This window comes from Dreissena polymorpha, chromosome 12 (assembly GCF_020536995.1).
Source record: "Dreissena polymorpha isolate Duluth1 chromosome 12, UMN_Dpol_1.0, whole genome shotgun sequence".
NCBI classification, from domain to species: domain Eukaryota; kingdom Metazoa; phylum Mollusca; class Bivalvia; order Myida; family Dreissenidae; genus Dreissena; species Dreissena polymorpha.
Genome location: NC_068366.1, coordinates 23,785,216 through 23,798,855, shown reverse-complemented (window position 1 = coordinate 23,798,855; position 13,640 = coordinate 23,785,216). Strand labels below are relative to the sequence as shown.

The following is a 13,640-nucleotide window of genomic DNA, read 5'->3' as shown; positions in this document are numbered from 1 at the left end:
TTTTCGATATGTTTCAGTCTGGTGAAGTGTCGAGGGTTCGCTTCATATCCAAACGAACAGACATCTTGTCGTCGATATGTCCGTGAAACAGGTCCGAAATAATCGTCAAAATATTTTAAAAACGGTGCGTTAGGATACAACCAAGGTTCATACACTTTTCTTACTTGAACACCTTTGTTACTTCCAAGATCCAAAAATACAAAACGACATTTTATTTTATTACTTTTCTGATCAAAATCTCTTCGCATATCCGATGTATTGCTTTCATCCGTCTCTGTTCTTATACTTAAACCTTTTAATAACAAATATGCAATACTACTTACAAACAATATCAAAATTATAAGGAATGTTTTTCTCCTAATTCCTAAACACCGCCCGTTTGCGAGCATTTTAATGCGCCTTCCATAAAGTTGCACCTTCAGAAGGACATATAACCTAGTTGACGATTCGACGCAAACTTATTTAACTCGTTCAATAATCATCTCATGCCGATTGACTTAAATGCTCACATGGTAAGATATGTACGAGAGCCTATACGGGTTGTGGCTTACTTATTTTGCGTTCTGAGCTAGGTCTTAGTTATAAAGTGTTTTTTTTCTTACGCATTAACAAAGCCGAATCAGTGGCAACATAATGTCACGATCGTTCGATTTCGCGTCATTATTTTTCCCAAATATATAAATACAGTCTGATAACTACATGGTTGGACCTTTCTTGATCAGTTCATATCTGAATCTAAGCGGAGGGTGTCCTATTCTGACAGAACATCTACATTTTATTGACATGTTAATTTGCATAAAACTAAATTATAATTTCAATTGGTCATTAGTGCGTGTTTCCACACGTGCTAATTGTTGATTGGCTAAATCGCTAAGTGTACTTATTCAATGATGCAAGAAATGTATAGACAACATTATTTACATTCGACCGATGTAATAGATGGCTGACTCAGATTATAACGCTTGAGGCATCCAAATTGCACTTATAATCATCACCTTTGGTCAGTTAGAAAGACATTATAGATTGTCGGACTTGATCATAATTTACTTCTGCAATTATTTCTGCCGATTCTCATATTTTATCTGTTTTGGCATTCTCTGAGAGTTCAAGTTACTGATCTATAACATTTTAACAAGAAATGAAAAGGTTTTGCCTGTTTATGCAAAATGTTTGAAATATTATATTATTTATAATTTTCAATGAAAGATTTATTAATGATTTCCAAAGCTTTCATTGAAATTATTAATAATATAATACTTGAATTTTGGAAAATATGAATATATGTCTAATTATAAAATAAATGAATTAATAATAAAATAATTGAAATGTTCTTAAAATATTTTGCACATTTCAATTATTTTATTATAATTTCAATATCTTTATAATTAGACATATATTTATAATTTTCAAAATTAAAGTTTTATAGTATTAATAATTATCAATGAAAACTTTAATAGTTTCCAAGTATATATATATATATATATATATATATATATATATATATATATATATATATATATATATATATATATATATATATATATATATATATATATAATTGCTCATAACGTTACAATAACAAACTAATGGCGAGCAAGAACTAAAATAACAACGATGTAAGGAAGTCTTATAACGTGTTATTATATTTCTACTTCATGTGAAAAGGCAAGCTTTGCAATGTGCAGATATAAACACGTTAGTATGAAATACGAAATTTAATTATCAACACCTGATGTCACATATAGCAATCTAAAAAAAAATTCTTACAATATTGCTCTTGTTTTCAAATTATCATGTTTTCCACGTTCCTGTTGGAAAATAAAATATATTTTCCTAAACAAGTAAGTGATCAACGAAAAAAGGGAAATGTTAATAAACAAGACTGATTTGAATTAAAAACAAATTGTGTTATTGAGAGAATCACCAAGATTTGAGTTGCAGTTTTATCTTGTTGCTATTGTAACATAATTGAGCTTGATGTAATTTCTAGATTGTATTGTATCGAATTTAAACATCACTATTAATTTTGAAGTCAAATGAATAACACGTAAACATTTAACATTTAAAAATAAACTTAACAAATATACATGAGTGGACATTACTTTGACATTTATTAATATTATGTTTCTGCAAATTGTTGCCTATTTTCGCAATGCGATTTTATCTATTCATATCTCATGTTCAGTCGGATGTTAGTTCAATAACAATTATGTAAATACACACACAAAAACCGGACAGCATAATTAAAATACAATAAATCGATCATCTTTTTTAAACAATTAATCAACGTCGATGAAACCAGCGTAATCGATGAAAACCAACCAATACTAGTAAATGTGCAGCATCTGATCTAAATTTTGTTTAGGTGTTAATTTAACGTATGTAAGGCTGCTAACATTGCAATACTAACAAACAATCGTAATTTTTGTATCACTTCAGCCCTCCGCTATGTTGAACCAAACATGTATACGCAGCGTTGTTGTCACGATTTCATATACTTAATCATATGTCATTAGATATGCGTTGTAAGACATACTTATTAAGATAACGGGAACGCCGGCCCACCCGACCGCCATCCCTGAATCTACTAACAAGGATGTTCAACTTAGTTGAAAAACTGATACAAATAATGTAAATGAACGAAATTAAGTATTGCTATGTATGGAAATGCACTGTTTTAGTATACATATTTCGATAACATCGACAAAACAAACAAACAAGTCTGAATGACCAAGTGGTTAAAATAAGAAATGAAACACCAGAAATAGTATCAGGAGGTAAATGTGTGACACCATCCTCTAGTCGTTTAATTACAGCCAAGTAAAATAGTTCATATACAATACAGAAAAATACAAACACACTAGCACTAAACACAAACTTTAAGATGATAAAGGCTGGGATTACCGCTTTGTAACAGTACATGCAAAACACTTGGGGGATCAGACCAGTCGAATGACATGCCGAACATCACTCTAAGCCAAACATATATCCCAAAATAAACTGGCTGTAAAATAACATTAAACTTATAGAATTGCTGTTAAAAGTAAATATCAATGAACAAATAAGGATTTAATCTAATTGGAATGGTATTACTTTATGTTTTAGAATTGATTGGGGTAACATAATTACGCGTCCCAATTCTCTGAGACACAATGCAATAATGGTTATACAGGACTCACCTCAACTTATTCGACTGACTAATTATGTCATTGACCGTGTGCCGTATATGGCGTTTTATCCTACAGAAAGAATATCGATTGAAGTAACTTTTTTTCTATGATTTTTATTGTTGACTTTTTACACTGATATAGGTAAACCACGGCTAGGCGTTAGCATGTTGAGACATTGAAAGATATACTTAAACAATAAAAAAGAACATATGAGGTAATTTCCATATCTATATCGAATCGCTTTCAATATTTACCATAATCCTCAAACTATTATGTTTGCACATCTAATGTAGACATGGCGGGTGAGTAAGCAACTTTTAATGTAATAAAAAGGTAATGGGAGGGGTAAATTAATAATGATATACATATTTCGTTGTTCAATGTAACAAAACAAATATAAAATTATACAACAATTACTTTAGTTTCACAAATTTGGTTGAAGAATTCGTAACACGACAGTTTACTGAACGCTTGGGTTGTGATTAAGAGCCTGTATCTTATTAGCAGGCGAACTAACAGTATTAGCTGGGAAAAAAACGTAACCAAATATATACATTTTTTTGACGCAACGACAAGACTATAAACTATCAACTTCGCATTTGTAGCTTCAAAGATTGAAAGATATATGACGACACTTCTTTTGACTTTTTTATAGTTAAATGTTTTAATGTTTTCCTCAAAATGTATTTTAACATCCACGGTTTATGTTATAAAACGATAAAACAATTTATATGAATTACAACTTTAGAACTATATTAAAATTATATAAATTGTATTACTATTTGACTTTCAAGGGGTCTTTTTACAGATTTTGGCATGTATGCAAGTTTGTCATTTAATTTAATTTAATATTAATAAATCTAAAAACTGGATCTAAAAAGCTCCAGGAAAAAAATCAAGAACACAATTCAAAAAAAAAAAAAAGTCAAACTCAACCGACCTCGAACCACTGACCCCTGTACTCCTAGAGTAAAAAGTCTTCCACTTAGATCACTCGACCATCCGTGCTCATACAATGAAGGGTGTATTTTATACTTCATATAAGCAATTCTCGTCTTTCACAAAATATAGCAACAGCAACAGATCTACAAATTATTCAATCGTTTCGCGTTGCAACGCTTTAGAATTTTCATGTTTTTAAAGCGTCAAAAGATGCATATAAGGGCTATTTTAGAGGATGGTAAATATTCGGTTTTACACTTTTCTCACAAATATCATAACTAAAACGAAAATTTGCGAATATGAAGCGACTAATTTTAATATCGTCAATTCACCAAAACGTGAAAAGGCCCCTTTAACTTTTAAATAGTCCACATAACCCTCTTACTAAAATTGCTGATACTAGTACATTAAAAAGTTTCGAAATTATTCTATTAAATGGAACGGATTCTCCTTTTAATCAATTTCGAATGTCAGTAGCTCTCGTAGTATCATCGCAAGCTGGTCGATTAGCATAATTGTCATTCAGACTACCGGTAGTTAAGTTTTTTACAGTCAACAGCATGTGGATTTTCCGTCATTATATGAGCCTTGTTCTGAGAAAAGTGGGCTTAATGCATGTGCGTACAGTGTCGTCCCAGATTAGCCTGTGCAATCCGCACAGGCTTATCAGGGACGACACTTTCCGCCTAAACTTGATTTTTGGTAAGGAGGGACTTCCTTGAAACCAAAAATACCATACAAACGGAAAGTGCCGTCCCTGATTAGCCTGTGCGGACTGCACAGGCTAATCTGGTACGACACTTTGCGCTCATGCTTTTTGCCAAATTTTCACAGAACAAGATACATATATTCCCTGGTGAAATTGATATGCTATACATTAAATGCAGGTGCGGTCGTTAATTATTCACAACATGCAAATTCCGAATCTAAAGGTGAATTAATTAAAGCATGTATTGCATGAATAAGTTATTAATAGAGAGTGGGGATGAACAGCCATATACACTTGGCAACTTTTCTAGCGCAACACTTTCCACTTGAATATCTCTCAAATGAGTTAAGATTGTGAAAATCATTTTCACATGTGCTTATTTAACTTCATTTTGGGAAAGCTCACGATACAATCATTTATCCGTTACGATTTGACGCTTTATCACGTGGGGAATGTATGGTTTCCTCTTTTTTGCACGTGGCAATGGTGGAAAGCATTATTATTCTCAATTTATTTAAATACATCAGAAAAACATAACAAACCAGCAAATTGCAGGCTACCTTCCCGACGTGCTAATGCGTTCGATCGTCACGGATGAATGATTTGCGTGCATCGATTGTAGTCAAATTATCTTAATTTTACATAAAAATGTTTACTTATAATTGAAATATTCATTTTTGAAAAGTGTCGCGTTAGAAAAATGTCCAAAACATTGTCCGGTAGCCTGCAATAATCCAAAAGGTATGCGTGTCTTACAAAAAAAATATTTCATTTTATGGCTATCGAAATCGCCTGTTCTTGGTCCTGGGGACCGTTTCTTAAAACTACGTACGTTCAAAAAACATGCTTAAGTGCAAACCGTTCAGTTTGTAGCGTTTCTATAAACGTCGTAAAGTTACGTTTGCCGTATTTTTTGCACGTATAGTTACTTGTGCTCAAAGGCTCACGTAACTCAGTAATTTAGCGTAAATATGGCGGCGTATGCACCGATATTTCGGAGAACCGAACGAAGACTACGAAATCTACGAGCGCAACATCATTTTAGTTAATTTAAACCTTTATCTATATTAAGAACTTGGTAGGGCATGGAAAGATACTGTAACGGAAATCCTGCGTTGATTGTGCAGGATCTATTGTGTACGATTGTGGATTGGAGTTTTGCTAAAAGAGGAAATTTTACATGTACGAATCGATTGTTGTTATGATTTGTTCAATTTTCCTTTTGATAATTCATTCAACTTTCGTTTTGAACAAGGCTTTATCCATCACAAGACGCCAAGTTGAACTCAACGAATGTGACGTTTCCTGTGTGATAGAATTGATTCATTGTAAACATGGGTAAAAGTATACTTTTTCTGTAAGAATTATGTATAAGAATTGTATACTCTACGTTTTTGTAAATAATTGCATTTATATTATACTGCTGTGTCAATGAATGACAATTATACAGTAGCCTGTGCTAATATTAATTCAATTAATTTTAGCAAAGATCACATGCACAATAACTACATAGTACAACAAATAAATAGCACATATATACACATGTATACATGTTTATAACATTTTAAAAACACACAAGATGTAAAAAAGCATATTTAAGCACATAAAAAACAACTACATAGCACATATATACACATATATACATGTTTATTTTTTATTAGTATTTTTTTTAAACAAACAAGAAACTCATATACACTATATACACGGAGAATAAACAAGGGGTTAACTGACAAATAAATAAATAATATAAGCGGGACAGCAAAAACAAGCAAGCAAGTAAAAAATGTGAGAAGCAGGTTACTCACACATGGCGCATTTACATTTTGAACCTGTCAAGGTGCGGATCAGCCGTACAAAGTCTTTATATTTGTCGACTGTGCGAATGTCCTTTGGGAGGCTGTTCCACACCTGTACAGCCTCAAAACGAAAGGAATTTTTGCCATACCTTGTTGTTCTTACTTGTGGTGTCTCTAGGATGTTTGAATATCTGAAATTATAGGTAGAGGATTTAACTTTAACCAAGGATTGAAGATATTCTGGGGAAAGATTTTGTATACATTTAAATGTTTCTGACGCAATGAGGCGTAACCTGTTTAAGTGAAGAGTAGTACTGTTAACCTTTTTTAGTAGTGTATCATAACTAGATTCATAGTCATTAAAAACAATTCTAAGGGCTCTGAACTGTAGCTTTTCTAGTTTTTCTGTGTTGGATTTACTACAAAAATGCCATATAAGGGGACAAAAATTAAAAATTAGACCGGATAAAAGATTTAAAGATGATTAACCTAGTGCTTACATTCAGGAATTTGCTTAGTCTTTGGAGAACATTTAATTGTTTGGCTGCCTTTTTGCATACACTTGTAACCTGTGGATCAAAGTTTAACTGGTAATCAAATTCCACTCCTAAGAGTTTTACTTTTTGTTCACATTTAATTTAATTTTGACCTATAGTAAATGATTAAACTTCTATATAAGTCTTTTTACCTACACATATTGCCTGGAATTTATCGGGGTTTGCCTGCATTTGGTTAATATTGAACCAGTGTATCAGGGATTTACTTCCTGATTCAATATTTTCCTTAAAGGTATTTAAGTTTTTGTGACTGACGGAAAGGGTATTGTCGTCTGCAAAGTTATACAGGGTTGCCTTATCTATAAAATAAAAAATATCATTGATAAAGATATTAAAGATCAACGGACCGAGTATAGAGCCTTGAGGCACTTCCTTAATGATTTCTTGCCATTTACTAGTACAATTGTTTATTTTAACCCTTTGAGACCTGTTTGATAGATAGTTTAACATTAATTTACATGCATGCTCGGTTAATCCATAGGCCTTGAGTTTAAGTACAATTAGATTGTGAGGTAAGCAATCGAACGCTTTAGACAGGTCCATTAAAACAGCTCCAACATAATTGTTTTCATCTAGGGCTTGTTTCCAATCTTCTACTAGTTTTAATAAAGTTGATTGACATCCATAAGATGACCTGAATGCTGATAGGTAAGGATGGAAAACATTATTAAAATGTTCAGTGAGTTGGTTGCTAATTTTTTCATATATCTTTGACATTGTGGGCAGGATGCTAACTGGTCTGTAGTTTGTTTCACTGAAAGGATCAAACTTTGTAATCTACTTGCATATATCAGGGATATTTAAGGTTACACATCAATTTTTTATTGCGCATATAAAGCGCAATACAATAAGAACTTGTCGGGAAACTTATACCATATAATTTATTAATAAATAGTATAAACATTCACAATAGTTTTGCTTGTGTATTTTTGGTATTGATTTTACTTTCGAAAGTGGTGGTGTGTAGACTAAAAGCTGTCTTCATGCAGGTAAGTAATATTCGTGGATATAAAATTGCAAACTGATTATGTCAAGACAATGACTTATTTTTTTCAATGATATATCGCCCGAATGGTGCAAACAGGTGCCATGTGCCTTCTTATTTCACACGTGGTACCTTTTGCACCTATGGGGCGATATAAAGTGTATGTTTATTCAAAGAATGATTGCATATCATATAACTATAGGAAAACATCAGACGAGCTTTTATTTTTTCATATTCGGTCCGTTAAGTCATATCTGCGATCACGAGTCGTTTCCGTTCATACACGTTGTTCAGTCGGAGAGGCAGGAAGGTGACCGTCAACGAGGCTGCTCCACTTCAGGGTCTTTACAATCCATTGTATCTACAAACCATAGCAGGGGCTAATTCATTGCAAACTACAATACATGTAGCAGCGCCCTTGATAAAGCCATTACAACCCTTAATTATCAGCACAAATGTTAATTATTTAGAAATAAGACAGTATATTGCCATACTGGTTATAGCTCTATTATGGTTATTAAGCTTCTAGGTCATTACACCACTGTATTTTAAAAAAACATGGAACAATTCTTTATTTACAAAATGACCATTATACACATATATCGGAACCCTTAATTAATAGCCAAATGACAATTATAAATATAGGATCAGGCACAAGTTGTCATATCATACCATATTTTATTAAACGAGTTCAGGAATTTTTTTAGAAAGCGAGCCTTTGGCACACCAGACACACCTGTTGTTCAAGACTTGCCAGTCGACTGTCGAGATCTGGTGACAGTTTGGCTTTGACGTTGGTAGGCGACAATGGTGTCACATGATCGCTTGACTCGATGTCACACAAAAACTGCTCGGATTTGCGCTGCTGCTGTTGAAGGTCATCTATGCGATTCATAAGAGCCTTCAGCCTGAAAAGTTTAAAGGACAGATTGAGCAAATAGTGAATAATAAAACAATCAACCACATATACAAGAGATTTCTCATCGTTCCGTTTCTTTAGTGGCCCTGTGGGTAAGCGGACCAATCGGCTGGACCAATCTTCTAGAAATGCATTGACCCCGAAACCCTGAAGGAAAATATATGACCAGCCCTTAAGTCTGCAGAAGCTTACGGACCGAGTGGAGGCTCTACATAAGACCCCCGTTTTATCATGGCTTCTAGACTCGAAGAGTAGCGGCGATGGCGAAGAAGTGATAAGAAAGGTTAATATCTCGTGTACAATACGGTTTGTGTGTGTTCGTCATTGTCAATGTATTTTTCCCAAAGTCGAAAAAAACTGGATATGATCTAGGACCATTTCTAAGGGTCATTTTAATATTTTTGATCACAAATTTAAGTTTAAAAAAAATCACATATTTTCTCACAATTGTTAAATATTTATGTGGGATGCGAGCGAAGCTTATACTGTAAAATCCCTCCTCATTTATTCACCGCAGGTGACCCGAAATGCACGTTTGATGAGATACTGTGGGGTAACGGTACCTACCCACGCTGCCCCAGTTACGTTGGCCGAATCATCGTTCCGATCCTAATGGGTGTCTACGTGTTGTTGGCCAAATATTTATTTATTTATTTATATATATATTGACAAAATGGCAATGATTGCATTCAATGTTGTATCATTCCAATCATAGTGTCTTTAATTCACTGACAAAACGGGATCCAGACATAAGCCCCCCAGGACAAACCCCCCCCAATGAAAAAATGAACATTTGGACAATTGCCCCCCAGTAGAAATGACAGATAGAATATAAGCCCCCCAGTGCTTATTTTGCATCTGGACATTTGCCCCCCAGTGCTTATTTTAGACGTGGACATTTGCCCCCCCAGTGCCTAATTCTAAATGACATTACTCGATTGAGCAGATAATCATGTCCAATTATCACCACCTTTTAATCCTTTTTATTGATTAAATACAGAATCCTTTAATTTTCATTAACAAGTATATTTTCAAAGCCACATGTCACACCTTTAACAAGCTGATAATCCTTTTGATTGATTAATTAAAAAACAATTCAAATTCTTTAAGATGTTTGTTTTACCTAAGATTAGGCAATTGAAGTGAGTTTCTGGACCTTTTTTATATCGAATTATAATGATCCAAGTTTCTATGAATATATATTTAGGAGATATGAAATAATACTGAATCCAAATACAGAGATATACTAGTCTAATGGAAACAACATATGATATTAGCACTGGGGGGCTAATGTCCACTTCTAAAATAAGCATTGGGGGGCAAATATCCAGATGCAAAATAAGCACTGGGGGGCTTATATCCTAACCGTCATTTCTACTGGGGGGCAATTGTCCAAATGTTCATTTTTTCATTGGGGGGGTTTGTCCTGGGGGGCTTATGTCCTACAATCGACAAAACAAGTAAAACTTTCACTTCTTACATGTCATTTGAAGACATGACTTTGAATTCCATACTCTGGATTTTTTTCTGTTCTTTTTTCTGGTGGTAGGCGTCAGCTATTACATCTTCCCATTGAACCAGCTCGCGGTCATGTTTTAATTTTCGTCCTGAAACTAATGATTATATACATTGAATACAAATTTAATAAATCCTTTAACAAACATATTCGCTTGATTATTTTTATTTCTTGTTCATACTGTTTTAAGTATAATTAGCGTGTGTGTTTTCTTCTACTAGTTTAGTATTAATTATAAAAAATATGGCAAAGAGTGTCATGAAAAATATACTTAATTCAAAGCTTAGATGATATGTAATTGTTTCTTTAATAGTTCAATCAAATATATAATGTTACAGTACACTTAATCTCAAAACAACAACACCTATTATAAGAATTGAAATATTGTTCTCTTAAATTAGCATACATGATCAAAGCACTAACAATTATACAAAAGAATAAAACTTCTATATGACAACATGATTTATATTAAAGAAATACAATAATGGCATAAAATGTATTACATTATAGGAACTTTCGGGTCATGTATTAAAGTAATACTGTAACAGCTTACAACAATACAATTTATTTGTTATAGAAAATCTGTCCACACAATTAAAAAACTTTGCAATACTTGTGTTATTATGTTTAGCAACAACATCGTCAAAGAAAGAACAGATATTTAATCAAAGCACTGAAAGTACTGGTGGATTATTGACATGAAATCTCACAACGTGGCCCTGATTCAAAAGGAAACTAAGTTCATTTAGAAAAACATTCAAGTTTCTGAACCCTGTCTTCGCCACTGCGATGTTTAGTGTGTTACTAGTCTCGGACCAGCTTCAATAGGAAAGAGTTAAAGGGAAACATACAATCTAAAATATCGCCTGTGTGAATCGAGTATTGTACATTCGGATACTTTTTCTCGGTAACGGCTTTTATCGTTATATAGAGAATACTAGCAATGCGCATGTACTAACATTTTCACAACACCCAATCAAATTGCGTTGCGTTAACAGAGAGTTAGTTCTGCGGCGTAGACAGAAGTGCTCCGAAGTTTGCAGTAATATGCAAATTAGGCTGAAGATTGGCTACTGTGTATTATTGCCGCTTTGCGTCAATAATCCAAAAACAGCTCATTCAATTAAATACAGCAAACAACAATGTGTGTTCATTCATAGATTATTTGAGTTATACTTACTAAAGTCATTGCTTGAGTCCTGGTGTTTTAATCTCGAGCCACACAGCGATGTAACAATATACCGAACAAGCAGGTATAACTGGGTTAACATAATCAGCGGTGGACACAGCACGGGCCGTTCATAGTACTCGTAGATTAAGGAATAACGCTGAAAACACCAGTGCTTGTCTGTGTTGTCCTGAACTTTGGTGAAAGTATAGCTGCAAGTATACAACACAGTGATATTCAGTGCAGCGAAAATATAAAGAGCATGAGTCTATTGCCCCAATATGTTTATCAGCTAAAAATAATTACCAAAGCACTTTACTGCCACATTCGCATATCTCACATACACATTGTTTAAATAAGACTTAAATGAAAATATAAGATCAATCTATAAAACTATCAAGTACATTTCATTGACACACATGCACGTATTTTTAAATGCATATCAAATACATGTGTGTTTAAAACAGAGAAGGAATACAACTTAAGTCAAAAGCAAAATCTTTTATTTGACAGATTTGACTGAAGTTAAATGATAAAATGCCTTAACTATTAACATCGCGACCCACCCAGTTTAATCAGGATTGAGTTATTAATGTGGCTTCAAGAATGAAATCAATGTTTACCTCAGATTTTACCTAGTGACCTAGTTTGGAACGCACATTAACCAGAATGAAACTTGGATTAGATAGCGTCACGATAAGTATTTTGACCAAGTGTTATCGAGATCGAATCATACATACAGTCTTTAGAGTGGTTGCAAAGTTTTCTAAGATTGTGACCTGGTAGACTCGTCTTTTGATGCTCATTACCCAGATTCAAAATCGGCCAAGATATTGTCAAGGAAAAGAATTTTGATACAATTTCATCAAGGTTGAGTAATAAAGTGTGGCCTCTAAAGTGATATCAATTTTTAAATGATTTGATATGGTTAAAATTTGTAACTGGGATTTAAATATGGCCTTGATATTGTCAGATAAACATTCCGACCAAGATTCATCGATATAAAGTCCTATTTGTGGCTTGTAGAATGAACACAAAGGTTTTCTAAGATATTGACTTGGCAGTCTAGTTTTGGGATGCTGTACATTATTAACAAAGTTTTTATATCATTTGACCTGGTGACCAATTTGGACGCACGTTACAGACATTCCAATATTGCCTAGATCTTTTCACGAGAAACATTCTGACACAGTTGTACAAAGATTGAATCATAACTGTTATCTTAAGAGTGATAACAATGTCTTGCTAAATATAATTTGATCACGTGACTTTGATTGTTGACAAACATGGCTGATTTTTCAATCTCGGCCTACATATAGTAATGCGCAATAAATTATATTTATACTTGTAGGAACAATTCATGTGCACTGTACATGTATGTTATGTATATTATTTTAAAATCAATTGCAGTGTCCATATTTTTAATGATGTAATGTCAAAACATGCACAATTAATGTTTTTCAACCATCATCAAAATGTATGTCATAGTTTGTTGCAAAATCATACAGTATCAATGCATAAGTTTTACACCAAATTAATTACGGGGTAAATCTTACATTCTATGTATACATTATAACACAGTCGTAGATTATCATGCGAAAGAAACAAACATATCGTGTATTCTCTTCTCTTCCCTGTTTGAGAAGAGAAATTCATTGAAATTAGCAGCTCCAAAAACTAAATTTGACAATATTCAATTAAAATCAATGAGCATTATACATCGAGATAAAAACACACAGATAAGCATGAACCAGTGTTTGCACCTGAACATGGCAATGAGAAGATTGAGAAGTAAAACGTTGGCCAACAACACGTAGACACCCATTAGGAATCGGAACGATTACCCGGCCAACGTTACTGGGGCAGCGTGGGTAGGTA

General features: G+C 33.4%; 1 protein-coding gene across 1 annotated transcript; it reads right to left on the bottom strand.

Annotated features, from left to right (window-relative positions):
* Window positions 1-8,363: 8,363 nt before the first annotated feature.
* LOC127852443 (transient receptor potential cation channel subfamily M member 2-like) lies at window positions 8,364-13,587 on the bottom strand. Its single transcript, XM_052386397.1, has 5 exons — window positions 13,526-13,587; window positions 11,775-11,974; window positions 10,559-10,691; window positions 8,896-9,067; window positions 8,364-8,520 (listed from the first exon to the last, which is right to left on the bottom strand). The coding sequence occupies exons 1-5, from the start codon at window positions 13,585-13,587 to the stop codon at window positions 8,437-8,439; spliced, it is 651 nt and encodes a 216-aa protein (XP_052242357.1). The 3' UTR covers window positions 8,364-8,436.
* Between the last annotated feature and the right edge of the window lie 53 nt (window positions 13,588-13,640).